The sequence below is a fragment of the Podarcis liolepis genome, assembly GCF_965112155.1.
Source record: "Podarcis liolepis genome assembly, chromosome: 2".
In the NCBI taxonomy this organism is placed as follows: domain Eukaryota; kingdom Metazoa; phylum Chordata; class Lepidosauria; order Squamata; family Lacertidae; genus Podarcis; species Podarcis liolepis.
The window spans coordinates 55969169-55985850 of NC_139555.1; the positions used below are offsets into that span (position 1 = coordinate 55969169).

At 42.7% G+C, this 16682-nt stretch overlaps 1 protein-coding gene across 6 annotated transcripts in view; it reads right to left on the reverse strand.

Annotated features, from left to right (window-relative positions):
- Positions 1-7092: 7092 nt before the first annotated feature.
- Positions 7093-16682, reverse strand: part of RAD50 (RAD50 double strand break repair protein) — a 133567-nt gene continuing 123977 nt past the window's right edge. For all 6 annotated transcript variants that reach the window (XM_083487848.1, XM_083487847.1, XM_083487846.1 and 3 more), the window contains 5 exons: positions 15896-16120; positions 11611-11696; positions 10729-10871; positions 8656-8789; positions 7093-7482 (listed from right to left, as the gene is read on the reverse strand). In XM_083487848.1, the coding sequence (XP_083343974.1) occupies positions 7296-7482; positions 8656-8789; positions 10729-10871; positions 11611-11696; positions 15896-16120 (775 nt within the window). In that variant the 3' untranslated portion in view covers positions 7093-7295. The remainder of the gene's footprint in view (positions 7483-8655; positions 8790-10728; positions 10872-11610; positions 11697-15895; positions 16121-16682) is intronic.

Below are 16682 nucleotides of genomic sequence, written 5' to 3' on the forward strand. Positions count from 1 at the left end.
AGGTTATTGTTTCTATATTGCACATGGGTGTGTGTGTTAGGGGAGTGACAGTACCTCTGGTAGGGGACATCTTGTGCTCCTTCTGAGGTAGTTTGTCCATCTTTGGTCCCCACTCTGCATTCAGCTCTCACTTGTGGCTCTTAGAAGCTGTCAGCAAGCAACACCCCTGGAAACAGCTTTGACTTGCCAGCTAAACCAGGTGAGGGTAGCTGGTGGGTCTCAAACCCTCAGTGAATTAGGAATTTCCCCTGCATACGAAGACAGGCTCTGAGTAGATGAGAACAATAGTGGGCCCCACCAGTTCTAGTTCAAGACTCTATCTCATACAGCACACCACATGCTGGCATGTTTTCACTCACAGATAAAATAGCAAAACAAATTGCATGTCTGTCTCCCAAACTTGCATAAAGTAAATATTTGGGAGGCATTTTAAGTCCTGGACATTCTCTTGGATGTCAAGATAGCATTCATGATACGAGTAATGCCTATTGGTTGGTTCATCAGCTGTATCTTCTTCTAGGAGCAGCAATGTAGCGAAATAATAATAATAATATTTATACCCCGCCCTTCTGGCTGGGTTTCCCCAGCCACTCTGTGCAGATCGCAGCATATATCAGAACATTCTAATACATCAGACATTAAAAACGTTTTGATACAGGGCTGCCTTCAGATGTCTTCTAAAAGTCAGGTAGTTAATTATTTCCTTGACATCTGGTGGGAAGGTGTTACACAGTGTGGGCGCCACTACCGAGAAGACCCTATGCCTGGTTCCCTGTAACATCACTTCTTGCAGTGAGGGAACTGCTAGAAGGCCCTCAGAGCTGGAGTTCAGTATCCGGGCTGAACAATGGGGGTTGAGACGCTCCTTCAGGTATACTGGGCTGAGGCCATTTAGGGCTTTAAAGGTCAGCACCAACACTTTGAATTGTGCTCAGAAACACACTGGGAGCCAATGGTCCTCATGGCCACTCTGTCACCAGTACAGCTTCCCCATTCTGGATTAGTTGTAGTTTCTGGGTCACCTTCAAAGGCAGCCCCACATAGAGTGCATTGCAGTAGTCCAATCAGGAGATGCACCACTCTGGTGAGAGAGTCTGCGGGCAGATAGGGTCTCAGCCTGCGTACTGTGGAGCTGGTAGACAGCTGCCCTGGACACAGAATTGACCTGAGCCTCCATGGACATCTGTGAGTCCAAAATGACTCCCAGGCTGCACACCTGGACCATCAGGGGAAGAGTTACCCCATTCAGGACCAGGGAGTCCCTCACACCTGCCCACACCCGTCCCCCTGAAACAGTACTTCTGTCTTGTCAGGATTCAACCGCAATCTGTTAGCCGCCATCCATCCTTCAGCTGCCTCCAGAAACTCACACAGGACCTTCACTGCCTTCACTGGTTCAAATTTGAAGGAGAGGTAGAGCTGGGTATCATCCACATACAGGTGAATGCCCAGCCCAACCCCCCTGATGATCTCTCCCATCAGCTTCATGTAGATGTTAAAAAAGCATGGGAGGGGACAGAGCCCTGAGGCACCCCACAAGTGAGAGCCCAGGGGTCTGAACACTCATTCCCCACTTTCTGGACATGGCCCAGAAGGAAGGAGCTGAACTACTGTACAACAGAAGATTTGAGTCCGGGTGATAGTTGATCATATTGGCTGTGGCCAAATATGTTTTTTTTTTTTAAAGAAGTGGTTTAATAACAGTTTCTTTAAGCAGCTCTGGGAAGACTCTCTCACAGAGGGAGGCATTCACCACCCTGCAGTCCTTCCCAGCTCGCTCACCCGGTCCTTCCCAGCTCGCTCTTATGAGCCGGGATGGGCAAGGTTCAAGAAACAGGTGGTCGGTTTCACTTGTCCAAGCAGCCTGTCCACATCCTCAGAGGTAACAGATTGGAATTGATCCCACACAATTGGACCAGACAGGACTCTAGCACTCTCCCACCCCAGCCCCACTACCACAGTGGAATCTACCTCTTTCCGAATCTGAGCAACTTTATCTGCAAAAAACTTTGCGAAACCATTCAGGAGATCTTTGGGTCTTCACCAGACCCCAATGGCGAAGGTGGTTCTGTTAGATTGTCGACCACCTGAAAGAGTCTCCTGCTGCTGTTTTCTGCTGATGCAATAGAGGCGGCAATGAAAGTCCTCTTCGCCGTCGCTATTGCCACTTGGTAGGCTCGACGTGGAGCTCTAACCCGTGTTTGGTCAGATTCAGAATGACTTTTCCTTCACTGGCGCTCTAGCCGTCTCAGTGATTGTTTTATCGCCCTCAGTTCCAAGGAAAGCCATGTGGCTGCCAGGGCTCTATGCAATCGGAGAGGGCGCTTCTATACTGTCATTCACAGTATAGTAAACCTTTCGTTGGGACTACTACAACATGCTTTATGTATGTCTGATTTTGAAGGGTGTTCAGTATACTGTGACCCAGTTGTTGATTTCAGCTAATTGCCATAATGCAATCGCCACACGTTTCTCTTCTGCAACATGATTGTAGCATAGCATTTTTAATGCTGCCCAAGATTAGCAAAATGAAAATGACCACACTGTGAGAAAAGAAAGTTGTTTCTTTCTTTGGCTGTTATTTGGGGGGGGAGAGAGAAAAGGAGCATGTCATTTTCAAAGATGCAACTTAATGTGGATATTGGTAGGAAACTGGAGTGTCAGTTATTAAAATAAACCACCATGGGACAAACAAGCAAGAGGTAGATAAAAGATTTTATCACAAAGTGACGCTTAAGAAAAAATGATGATACTAAACAAAAGAAATGGTTATGATAGTTCACGTAGCATGAGTGGAAGGCAGGTTCGTAGGAGCTAACGGAACCTCATTCTTAGAAGTTGCCCCAGGGATTTTACACATATAAGCAAACTAAGAATTAGTAATTGGACTCGCCGTATCAGCCAGAATACATGGGGTGGAAAGTTGTAGCATGAATTAGTTGTCTCTTCAAGTGGTGCTAATTATGAGTAACTTGGGCTTCTGATGCTCAGTGCAGTATAACTACCACTATTTTAAAAAAATGGTAAAACTAATGTGTCATCAGATATCACTCGCTAACGGTAGAGAAAGATTTGTAGAAACAGATCCATCTAAAGCTGAGCACCAGTTGTATGGGTAAGGGATATGTGTGATCCCTTAGAAAGCAAATTTTAAAGGCTGGAATAAAGCTATAGTCAGGTCTTTGTATATGTGAAAAATGAATAACGTAAGAGAACGGATGGGTCAACCAAAAGCCAATCTAGCCTAACAGTCTGTTTCCCATAGTGGCCAATCAGGTGCCTATGGAAAACCCATGAACAGGTATGAGACAATATTTAGTTGGCATCCATTTGTCTTGGGGCACAATGGAGGAGTGCGCCTTTGGGGGTGAAGTCAAACTACTGACAGGTTACAATGTGTCAGTAACTGGTATACAAAAGCATGGTGCCTCTGATTTTGAAGGTGGGGCGGGAGAGCTCAGTTGGTAGACCATGAGACTCTTAATCTCGATCTGCCTTATGTTGGGCAAAAAGATTCCTGCATTGCAAGGGGTTGGACTAGGATGACCTTTGTGGTTTCTTCCAACTTGACAATTCTATGGTCCATGAGGCAAGGTGAGGCAACTACCTCACGTAGCAGGGTCCACAGGGGCGGAAGATCTGGCCTCCAATGAATGCATCACACAGCGCAGCTGGCGTGGCAGGAGTGTCAGAGACTGCTGTGACACTCCTTGGGAGGCTGGATACACCGCCTCAACAGCTTGCAATGCTCCCCACTAGGAGCAGGGAGAGACCTTCATCAGAGCCTCCATTTTGCAAGGCCACTATGCAATGCTGCTGATCTCCCATCCCTAGGAGGAAATGGCAGAGGCTGTCCTCTGGGGTCTCCTGGGCTCTGCAACCACCCGGCATGATTCAGATTGGGCCTCTTTTTCCTTCGCAAAAGCCTTTGATTCCCACTTCAGCTGCCGGGCAAGAATGATTTGATTCCCCCACCGCATGTTTCTTGTGTAGATCTTTGCTCACTGGCATTTTCTGATTCGCCTCAGGTGCTAAAATGTCTTGGATCATCCACATTGTGGATTTAATTGTGGAGTTTTAATGTGGATTTCAAGATGGAGAGGGGGAATTTCCACAACATCCTCTCGATCCAAGTGGACACCTGTACTAAACTTGATTTTCCCAAGTTAAGGATAACTTAACACCTACGTTGCTCGACTGTGGATGTACTGAAGTGAATTGTATAGGCAGGTTTTTTCTTGTTCTAAAGATGTATAGTGACATTTCGCTGGGTGCTATTATCACACACCCAACTTCAATTTTGTTTCTATCAGCCCAAAGGAAACAGAACAGTTATATTAACAATAAACATAAAATTTACTCTTGCAGGTATGAGGGGCAGGAAAGGAGCGGGAGAAGGAAGTGGCAGTCTTTCATGGGAGTGATACCACTGGAGCAACACACAACTATACACATGTAAGTATATTATTTTTGAGTGTAAATCTGATTTCCAACTTATGCTGGGTAGGGAAATACTGAGATCCTCAAATGTCTGGCCACTTCTCTTAATATGGAAGTTGCTGCAGCCCCCAGATATTTGGGTTGCTCTTTTTCACACCTTTCTCAGTTCTGCAATATCCTTTTCAAGTGTGATGGTCCGAACTGTAGAGTCTTCAAAGTGTGTTACATGCTTTAACTAAAACCACCCGATTCAAAGGAGGCCCCTTATTCATAAGCAGCTGGTTTGGGGGGGGGGGCTTGAAGGTATGCACCCAGTCCACACCTTTTGATGCCAGAATTTCCTGGGGCCGGCAGATAGTTCAATTGTCCCCTATGATTCCACAGGCAATAGAGTTATTACTGAGGGGAGGCTGAACAAAAAGTGTATATAGTATGAGGAAAATTGTACAGAGACGCTTGGCTTTCCTAGGTCAGGCCTACACAGGGGGGAAGAGCCTTAACATGGGTGGAGTTTTGGGTAGAGGAGTACCCAACATGGTGCCCTTCAGGTTTTGGGACAAGTCACACTTGGCCACCAACCAAGCAATATTACACGCCAGTGCCGTATTAAACCCTGTGAGAGGCCCCTAGGCAGTCTAAATCTCAGGGGGCCTCTCACAAATTATCTCAAAGCTTCTACTCAACTACTTGTGAATATTCTACTAGGATCTGGCGTCTGTGGGAACTCGCCACACACTAACTCACAGAAAGCTTCATATCAGGTTTCTCGTGTGAGCACTCTAGAGGGATAACATTGAACATAAGAAATTGTAATTTTTGTTCAAGATCAAATATTGTTTTGATCCGTTGTTGCAGAGCCCCTAAAAGGTGTGGGGTCAATAGGCTGCTGCTGCTGCGTACTCTGCCTACTTGGTAATCTGGCACTGTTACAAGCACCAATCAGCCAGAAAACCCTCTTACTTGTGGGCAGGCAGCAATTGCACCAAGAAAGATCAACTCAGATGAAGGAAAAATATATACAATCAGACCAGGCAGGTAATAACCAGCCTCCCTGACCTGAGGGTTGATTGGTCCTATAGTAGGTCTGCTCCTACAGACCTAGACCAAAGAAAGCATTCCATATGGCTGGAAACTGACAGAATTCTGGTGTAATACGTGGAATAACTCGCAAGTAAGGACACATGCAAGGTCTGGAATTGTCCCTGATATGAAGCTAAAACATGCCCAACATTCAGTTGCCTGCCTTACTGTTTAGTTTGTTTAACAGTCTTGCCTGCCTAGGAAAGTAGTTTGATGGTGGGAGTAAGTAATGTAAGAAGCTGGGATAGTCCACTCTAACTTTCCCCTTCCATTTTTGTTTTATAAGGATGATCTCAGAAGTATATTTTAGGAAGTACACAGTTAATACAAAGGTTTTTTTTAGAAGAGTAAATTCAGAACAATGGAACATTTTTTAAAATAGTCTGTATCAGATCACAGGATGAAATTTTTGCATGAAAAATTGCACCCAAGTGCCCGTTGTTAAGTATCGTTTCATGTTAGCATGCACAGTATCTTGTAATCAGTGGTTAAATTTTGAAACCATGTGTTTCAATTCTTATTTTAGATGTATACCACAGGAAGTTTTAAAGTATAAGCAAATGTTGTGGGCATTCAATAAGCTCACCGTGACACAATGAAACACATTAAGGAGAAATGCAAAGAAACTATACCACAAAATATCCAAATTATTATTATTAATGCCAAATGGGTCAAAGTTTGATAGAATGAAAAAGCTATTGAGAATCAGTTGACAAGTATTGCATCGTATGCTATAAAAAGGTATGGTATCGGTGGCAGACCTTGGTGTCTTAGATTTCAGGTGTGTCCTGTGTGACACCCTCTACTGCTTCTCACTTTCTGTTGGATTTCATAGTCGCAGTGCCTGCTACAGTACCCCAGAAGGTCTGCGCCCAGTGCAACCAAACTGGTCATGCTCCCCTAGATCCGCCTTTGATAATAGGATGGAATATAGAAAGTTGTCTACATTAGATCTTTCAGCTGAGTGCTGACTACAATAACTGGCAGTGAGTCCCCAGGGTTTCAGGCAGGAGTCTTTCCCAACCCCATCTGGAGATGCCAGAGACTGCAGAGAACACTGGCAGGTTCTCTACCAGTGAGCCATGGTCAATGTTTCCCTGCAACACAATACATTACTCTGTGTAGTGCATCATCATGTACAGCAAGCAGAGGGCTACACTTTTAGCTTTGCCCCAACACCCCCAGTAATTACATGTTGTACAGTTGTCTGAGCAGAAAGCACAAAGCTTGAGCTCCTTCCTGCTCATGAGTAAGGGTTCTGTGTGATTTGGGTATCCCAACTGCACAGAGTTCACACACTGGGCATTCTGCTCATGCAACTTTGCACTATAGCGGCAATTTGGAGGGCAGAGATAGAGGTGCATCCCTGCTCCTTGGTCTACACCAGGCATCTCCAAACTCGGCCCTCCAGATGTTTTGGGACTACAACTCCCATCATCCCTAGCTAACAGGACCAGTGGTCAAGGATGATGCGAACTGTAGTCCCAAAACATCTGGAGGGCTGAGTTTGGGGATGCCTGGTCTACACACTTAGAAGACTCACACATGAGAAATAGTGAAAGAAGGCTTAGCTTTTAGAACACCACATTTCTGTGCTCAGAATTTTAATCTTAATTTCCCCTCTTTTCAATAATATAACTGTTTAATATAAATCAACCAGCTACACATGCAGCTAAAAGTCTCCATCAGCAAGCATCTGATGCTATCCAAAAGTAGTTTTATTTTCACTCTATTATGTTTTGGATAAGTCCTGTATCACAAAAGCATTGCAAACTCTAATGAACATATGATTCCAAAGATGCAACGCTACATTTTACAATCTCAGAACACTGGTCAATGTTCTTTTTAATTCTGTAGAATTTCTCAACATATTCAGACCGACTCAATAGTTCCACAAAGTCTTCATCATGAGTTATAACAAGAAGTTGGAAGTTGCGTTGCTGGGATCTACTTTTGATTATCCTGTGGAAAATCAACATTTAGAATGTGTTAGTCTATAGCTGTCAACATCTTATATTTGCAGCTTTCTGTGCTGTTGCCACCCAGATTTTAATTGTTCCACTCATTTTTAAAGTTTATGATAATTTCATTTATACAACAGAACGCTGTCCCTCAACAATACCCAACCCCTCTAATAACACAGCTACTAGAGAAAACAAATAAGGGAAATGGAATGAATGGAGAACAGAAAAAAGGGTGAGGAAAGCATAAGAAATACAGTGGTACCTCACAAGACGAATGCCTCGGAAGACGAAAAACTCGCAAGACGAAAGAGTTTTTCGTTTTTTGAGTTGCTTCGCAAGATGAATTTCCCTATGGGCTTGCTTCGCAAGATGAAAACGTCTTGCAAGTTTGTTTCCTTTTTCTTAAAACCGCATGAAGAGGTGCAGTTGCGACTTGACCGTGCTTCGCAAGACGAAAAATTCGCAAGACGAAAAAACTCGCAGAATGAATTAATTTCGTCTTGCGAGGCACCACTGTACACAGAACCAATTTGAGGTGACTAACACACCTGTTGATCAGATGGCAGAGAAAAATGTCTGAACTGACCCAGTAGCCTAAATTATTGTTTGATCTTTTAAATTTCTGGATTAGGGTTTACATGTGAGGGTTTACATATTTAGGGGGGGGGGAAAACACATACATGCTTCCAGGTTCTTCCACACTTTTTCCTATAGCAACAGTTGCTTCATCTGTAGAGCAATCCATTCTGGGTGCTCTTTCCTTTGTAAGTGATCCCTCCATAATCTAACTTTTGGGCAATTAAAACTACACTGTGTTAAGCTTTGTATTAAGCAGGGAGACAAACCTTTTCTCAGGTGAGAGTTGCAAGTGTTCATAAAAGGATATAACTAGGACAATCAAAATAATTATTTTGGCAAGATATGAGGGATTTATAGAGCACTTTCAATTTGCTTTAGGACTCAATTTGGTGTGAATAAGTATAATAGAGGAAGACTCCGCCGACATCTCTATTGCTGCTCAAAATTACCATGCAAATGAAGCAGCAGAGATGCATTACAAGGGCATTCCTCAGGACTGGGCCAGACTGACTTATGGGCACTAATTGCTTTTCACTAATGCTTTCCCACCTAGGTTCCCACAGGCTTCTTGGTAAAATCTACAGATACTTACTCCACTAAGGCATGCGCAAGAGATTCAATATTCTCCCGATCAAGATTGGTGGTGGGCTCATCCAGTGCAAGAATGCCACAGTTGAGACAAAAGGATTCTGCTAGAGCAAGGCGGATAATGAGGGAAGCAAGAACCTACAACCAAAAGTAAAAGGCAACCGTTCAAGTAAGTTAACCAAAACAAAAAACGCTTCTAAAAGCACCATGATGGCAGCACCATATCTGGACTCTATGATGCCTGTAACATGACTGAATGCTGCCCTGAATAAAATCTTCCCTTCACATAGAAAACTAGCATGTCAGGAAGGAATCTAGCCTAACTTTCATCCTGACATGTGCGTTTTCAATGTAGATTTTTTAAAAAATGTATGAACGTTCACTAATGTGAATTTTTTACTGCCTGAAAATATAAGTATAGGACAAAGGGTTGCCATCTGACAAGAACTAAATAAATTCTAAATTCTAATTCAAGAATTCTAAATGAATTCAAGTGCTTTTCTTTATTTAGCTGATAAAAATGGGCAAACTTTTTTTTAGAAAACAAACATACAAAATTGAATCGTAAGGTAAAGCAACTAAAAAGTGAAGTAGCCAACAAAAAAAATCAGAAAATGCCATATAAAAGCTATTACCAACTTTAATGCGGGTGTATTCTAACATATCAATTGCTATTAGCCATGACTGTTGTGTGATACCTCCAGTATTGGAGGAAGTATGCCTTGGAATACCAGTTGCTAGGGGAACACGAGTTGATGAATGCTCTTGTGCTCATGTAGCAGTGGTCTGCGAGGAGGGAGCACAGGCAGGACAAGGTTATGCACCTGGCTTCTCAACACCGAATGTCACTGCTGCGTAATGAAAGATGAAGGAACGGGTTGCTTAGCACAGTGCTGGGCATGGAGCCAATCCAATGCTCCTGCCACCACATCGAACTTCCCATACCTTGTCCCTCCCTCTTGGCAGGGTGAAGTGATGCTTTGTGTTGCGAAGACAGGCGCACAAACCTACCCTTCCTGTACTGCTCTGCTAACTGATGCTGTCTGGTTGCCTGCTGTTAGAACAGGATGCTGGACTGGATAGTTCTTTGGTACGATCCGGCAGGGCTCTGTGTTCTTACATACTGCCATTAGCTTTCCCTTCCTAGATTATATTTATCACCTTGAGTAGAGTGCTTCAGAAGATGTAATACAGTAATACCACCATGAATGTCCGCCTTGTCTAGCATCCATTCCGGCGAAAATCCGAGGCAAATCGGGAAGTACTGGAACGGTTTACTTCCAGGTTTGCCACTCACACATGCGCAGAAGCGCAAACCGCTCTGTGCAGACGCAGTGCTTTACCCTGCATCCTTTTCGTCTAGTGGCCAGGGCTCCAGAACAGATCCCGGTCGCAAAACAAGGTACAACTGTACTAAAAAAGTTTTACCTAACGAATTCTAATCCTTTGAATATCCCCTCCTCCCAGAGAACAGAGAAGGGAAGCAGGACATCCTGCCCATTTTCCAGGTGAGAACGCATGCAAGCATTGCATTTCCTGCAGGTCTTCCAATAGATTCCCTTCCATTTCAAGCATTTCATGTATTCACATTTCTTTGGCAGCTGTGATTGTGGGTTACAATAGATAGGTCTAAAAGAGGTTTGAGTGGCACCCTTTCATCATCAGCCAAACCAGGATTCAGCCATCATGAGTCATTAATCTGGCTGATATCTGAAGTCAAGTGTGGGTGGAAACATGAGAAAACTGCAGTTTACCCTTCTGGCAGGTACTACGTAACTACAGTGAGTGTGTGTGCCTTATCTAGGAAAATGTCTCCCTGCCCAATGTGCTGCATCTCCCCCCTCCCCCAACCAATGATATTAACCTTTAGTTCTATCTTCTCCTCCACCAGATGCAAGTGACAAAGTGGACCAGTCTGTGGAAATTTACGCTGTAATAATTTTTTGAATAATCTTTATTAGCTTACAGTTCCATATTTTGCAATCAAAAATGCAAAATATGTTTTGACTGTCCATGTACCAAATCTGAAACCCAACATATCCTATGCACTGGCATCCAAACAAGTGTTGTTACCTACCTTTTGTCCAGCACTACATCTGCCCCTCATATCTAGAGCAGTGTCTCCCTTTATCATTACTACTCTGTAATTGTAACTCCTCCTCTTGTCAGCAGCAGAAACATTCTCATCCGCATCAGATCTGATTTCTATATATTCAATATCTGCATGGAAAAGAAAGCAGTTTCACTACAGTTAGTTGCCAAATCAATAGATTTGTTGGCCTTGAAGCATCTAAACTTTCTTTAGTCCATTCTTCTTCACAGAGACATAATGTACAATACCCAAACATTCTTAAGCAATTAGCTTCATAATCCAGATAAGAAGGGCTATAGGCAAGCCTGTTAGATTGATGAATTACATCTCTAGTACTAAATGGAGGAACACTGGCAGAATGAACAGAGTCCTAGTTACATATCACAAAAACGAAGAAGGAATGATCAAGATGTACCACAACATCAGTGACTCTATGAGAAAGGAATATATTTAGCAGGATAAACCAAGACGACTCAAGCAGGATTAACCATGCTACTTTTTATAGGAAGTTTAGTTTATTAGATTTATTTATTGGTTCCCAGAGCCAAAGTAATCCTGAAGCCATTTACAGAAAAGATATACTCTAAAATACAAGTCACAGCAATGCAACCATTACCAATATAACCCTTTCCAGGCCCCAATTAGAATTCTTATTTGTAATTTAAGAGAGGACTCTTTCTTCTCTATCCAGAAAAAAGGTCCATAATGATTATAAGGAATGTTAATTCTAAATATGTTTTGATTTTTGTTCTGATTTTCCACGTATTTTTGTTTTTGAGTAAATGTTTACCTGTCCTGAATCTTTAAGAAAATGCATAATATAGTATAAATCTACACAAAAAGGATTAAGAAGAAATACTTTGGTACCTTGCCCCCTGTAAGTGCTTCGCCAAAGGTCACGAATTATCTTGTTTATTTCTTCCATCTTCATGCTGTGAAATGTCATTATTGCTCTAAAAGAAAAGAAAAACCACAGCTCATTATGCTCCTTCCATCAGACTTCACTTTCTTTCTACCCTAGGCATACAGGTTTGTGCTACAGTACTTGAAAAATAAAAGATGTATGCGTCACATGGATGAATCTAGAAATTCTCTTATGATCACTTTTTTTTATTTATTAAATTTATATCCTACTATTCCTCACAAGAGGGGGCGCGGGTGGCTCTGTGGTCTAAACCACAGAGCCTAGGGCTTGCCGATCAGAAGGTCAGTGGTTTGAATCCCTGCGACGGGGTGAGCTCCTGTTGTTCGGTCCCTGCTCCTGCCCACCTAGCAGTTCGAAAGCACATCCAGTGCAAATAGATAAATAGGTACCACTCCGTCGGGAAGATAAACGGTGTTTCCATGCACTGCTCTGGTTCACCAGAAGCAGCTCAGTCATGCTGCCACATGACCCAGAAGGTTTCTGCGGACAAACACCGGCTCCCTTGGCCTACAGAGCGAGATGAGTGCCCAACCCCAAAGTCGTCTGCAACTGGACCTAACGGTCAGGGGTACCTTTACCTTTACCTCACAAGGGAACTCATTTAAATCACATTAGCATAAATTTTGCTTCTATTCTGGTATAAAGACTTTCTTGCTGATAGAACCCAAACTTATTAATGCCACATTTTTTATTTTGAGGTAACTGATCTAAAATTAAATAAATCCCATGAGACCTTTGCCAATCATTGCTGCAAACAAAGGTAGGTGTGGAATGGGTCTAAGTGTTCCTCTCTATAAGGAACTGTGGCTGAAATATTTAGGTAGGTAAATGTCTATAAGATGGGCCAGGGTAGCATCACAGGAAGAAACAAATTAGAAGTTCATATTAAGTGCAATTTAGAATTACTGCTAAAATATGGAAACTTTGTATCTTTGAAAAATGGCAGATACAAAGGAATTAAACCAGGAAAGCTAGAATAGTGGAGTTTTTTTAATAATTAAAATAAAGTAAAGCACATGAACAGAAATTGCTATGAAAATTGTTGATCTAGTAGTGGTTTATTAAAAGACCCTAAATTTCTTAATGGTGTATAGTGTGTTTGTCTTTCATAACTCCCAAGGTTTTCTACTGTGTGTGAGCTTGGCTTGCATTTTAAAACTTTGTGTTCACAGTGGCTGAACTTTAGATTTATGCCTTTCTGAGGCTATATATAGAATATAAAAGGCTATAAAAAGTATGGACAATGTACATGCAAACCCAAAGTTAAAAAAATTGAGTTTAAGCATCCCATTCCTAAGAGGAAGATGGGGATGCAAGATAATCTCTGAATTTACATCATATCTAATTACGCCAACAGAAGACTGAGAATATTAATCATGTAGATTTATTCACTGACAAATTCTCATTCCAATCTAGATACTAATCCACAGATCAAGGCGTACGTGCATAGCCACACACATATAGCTCCTACACAAAAAGGCCTTTTTGTTGTTGACTTTGCTAGGTGAGTAATCCTGCACGCACTCAAGTCTGCATTGTGCACACAGAACTTCCTCCAACACCAGTCAACAAATTCCTGATGTGTAGAAGCGTCATTGTGCTTTGTAACACCTGGATCAGGTGAACCATGCATCGTTTTTTCCATTGAATGCTTCAAAAGGTGCCAGACCTAGAAAGTCATCTAGATGCTACATCTTTTGTAACAGGAGCACTAGAGGTCAAGAGGAAAGACATATAATGGAAAGCGGTAGCTTGGCATGGAACACCTTTGGTCTTTATACCAAGAAATATTACTTTCATTATACTTATTAGTTATATTTAGTCATAACTTCCATTATAGTAAAGCTTCATATAGCAGCTCTCCATTTGATAACATCAAATTTGTTTAATGTTGAGTCATGGTTATTTTTTGCTGGTGAACTGAGTTGCACATTTGAGTGCATCAGATAAGGATGCAGAAAAAGAAGCAAATGTTACCTCTTATCATGTTTGGAGGGAGGAAACAACCCATGGCAATAAAAGATGCTATGATTTTCGAAAAAGGAAAAGGGGAAAAAAAGGCAGGAGGCCTAATATTATATTTCCCGCCTTCGTACGTTACCTCTTTCCTTTTGCGCTGTGTGAAAACATTATCACTTGCTACATCTTTAAGCAGCTTAAGAATATGGTTTGTAGCGTTTGCATGCTATAGTAGCCAGGGTTGTCCTCTTTATTGTAGCATTGCAAATTGATCAGTTCTCACAATGCCACAGCAAACAAGGGAGGGTCTTCCCAATTCCCACAGCTCAGAAATATCCCCAGGCCATTCAGAGAGGCTTTTTGGGGAGAGGGGACAGGAAAGCCTCCTTCCTTCCTTTCAGGTTCTCAGGTGAAAGCCGCATAACGGAGGTGCCAAACTAACGTATGTGGGGTGGACCTAGAGGCATCCACAGAAAATGTCCTCTCCCAGGCCACTCCTCTCCACAAAAAGAGAAAAAGCTTCTAAGGGTGGTGGAACTAACAAGAGGTAAAGGGACCCCTGACCATTAGGTCCAGTCGTGTCTGACTCTGAGGTTGCAGCGCTCATCTCGCTTTATTGGCCAAGGGAGCCGGCGTACAGCTTCCGGGTCATGTGGCCAGCATGACTAAGCCATTTCTGGCAAACCAGAGCAGCACACAGAAACGCTGTTTACCTTCCCGCCGGAGCGGTACCTGTTTATCTACTTGCACTTTGACGTGCTTTCAAACTGCTAGGTTGGCAGGAGCAGGGACCGAGCAACGGGAGCTCACCCCGTCGCGGGGATTCGAACCGTCGACCTTCTGATCAGCAAGTCCTAGGCTCTGTGGTTTAACCCACAGCACCACCCACGTCCCTTATCAAGAGGTACCTATCTGCTAATCTGAGATGGTATGTAGAGAAAGAGGGGGCCTTTCAGTTATTTGAGACCTAACTCATTTAAGGGCTTTAAAAACTGGCATGAGCACCTTGAACTGGAAATGAATTGGGGGAAAGTGAAGCTGTTTTTTTAAAAACAAAGGTTGTATTAGTTCTAAACAGAGCTCTGATCAGTCAGATGGCTGCTGCATTTTGGACCAGTTGCAATGATTAAATATGGAAATTACTGGGGCATAGCCTCATCATCTCTGTCCAAAAGGGACCATAAATGGCAAACCAGCTGAGCTGGAAAATGACCTCCTAGCCACAGAGGCCACCCAAGCCTCCAGTGACAATGTTGAATCCAGCAGCGCCTCCATGCCATGAACCTGCTTCTTCTACGGGAGTGCAACCTCAACCAGGGCAGGCCATCTTCCTACCTCCAAGACTCAAAAACTTGGGACACAGAACACCTCTTGTCTTTTCAAGACTCAGCTCCAGTTTATTGGCCCACATCCGGCCCATCAACTACCCCAGGCACCAGTCTAACATCACAACTGCATCTCCCAATTCAGATGGAACACAGAGAGAGAATGGGACCTGGCTACATATTGGTGACACATCACTCCAAAGCACCTGATGACAGCTCCCAGTGGCTTCATATAGATCTTAAGTGTCATGGGAGACTAAATGGAATTCTATGGGACACCACAGGACAACTCACATAGTGCTGAACAGTAATCTCCTATAACTATCTGGAAATGGCCCTGAAGGTAGGAGCAGAACCACTGAATTACAGTGCCCCCCAACTTTCCCAAGACCCTCCAGAAAGATACTTAGTCAACAGTATCAAAGGTCACACTTCCCCCTCATGTCTTTCCTGACAGATGTCATAAACCAGAGCAACCACAGTGGTTTCAATGCCATGACTGGGCCTACACTGTATACACTAATAGCATTAAAGTGAACATATTTTCCTAGACACGTAAGCAGAATTCAAATTCTCGTAAACGGAAGAGATTCTTTTCCTCACTGGTTTCTGATTATATGTAAATAAGCTCTCCATTATCAAAAGGAAATCTTAAGGCTGCAAATTTGCTAGTGTATGTCTGCTTGGCAAAATGACACATAACTGCATGTCAACAATTTAAATGTAACATTTTAAAAAATGTATTCACCTTCATCCCAAATTCTGAAGGCTAGGAGTAACATTTATAGATACCGATAGGCAAGACAATAAAATATACCTACTGTCTTGCTTCTCAGGAATAAGGGGATTAAAAATTCAGCCTGCTAAATTTTAAAGCTCTCCTTGGGGAGATAATTGATTAATTGATAGCTACCAAAGCCAACATGCTATTTAAACAACTCACTGATCCAGTGCTTTGTAGTAAATGTCCAGATCCTTGTTTGCCAACTCCGTTGTTCTCATGTCAATCATCATTTCTTTGTATTTTTTCTCAGCATCTTTAAACTGTGATTCTCTCAGCTCTCTCTTAAACCTAAGGATTTCTTCCTCAAATCCATGCTGTCGACCAAGCGCCAAGCTTTCTTTTCTTTTCAATTCTTCTATTTTCTCCTCTAAATGCTGTCGGTCCCTGTCAAGTAGAAGTTAATATACAGCTTTGTTATCTATTATAGTGGTAAACAGAAAGTGATTTCTTAACCATGAGTAAATTGCTTGATGTTGTTTATAATAACTTAACCAAGCCACAAAGAGGGAAAGCGAAAAGGATGGAAATAAATGGTAGTGCATTTAAAATGAGTCTCAGTTGGGCCTAAAATATTTAGACAGATTTGCTGGGTGGCATTCAAAGACGGGGGGAGGGGGGGGACTGTCAGCAGAACAGGGAGGAAAGGAGGACGGGAATTTCCAGCAATCTTTCCCACCTTTTGCATGCAATGCCCTGCATCCCCTCTACATTTGCTCTATAAGATTGGGGACCATCTAGTTTTACAGGGACATGGGATCTTGCTCCTCATCCTACTGGGTTACACCCATGGAGAATTAGTCTATCAATGGCTTTTAGCTATCAACCTTAACTGGAAATTCCAACACCAGAGGCAGCACAGCTCTTAATATCAGCTGCTGAGAAAAATGGGGGGGGGGGGAGGCTGTTATAAAGAATGATAAACATAAATGTCTCTAGCAAGCCTGCT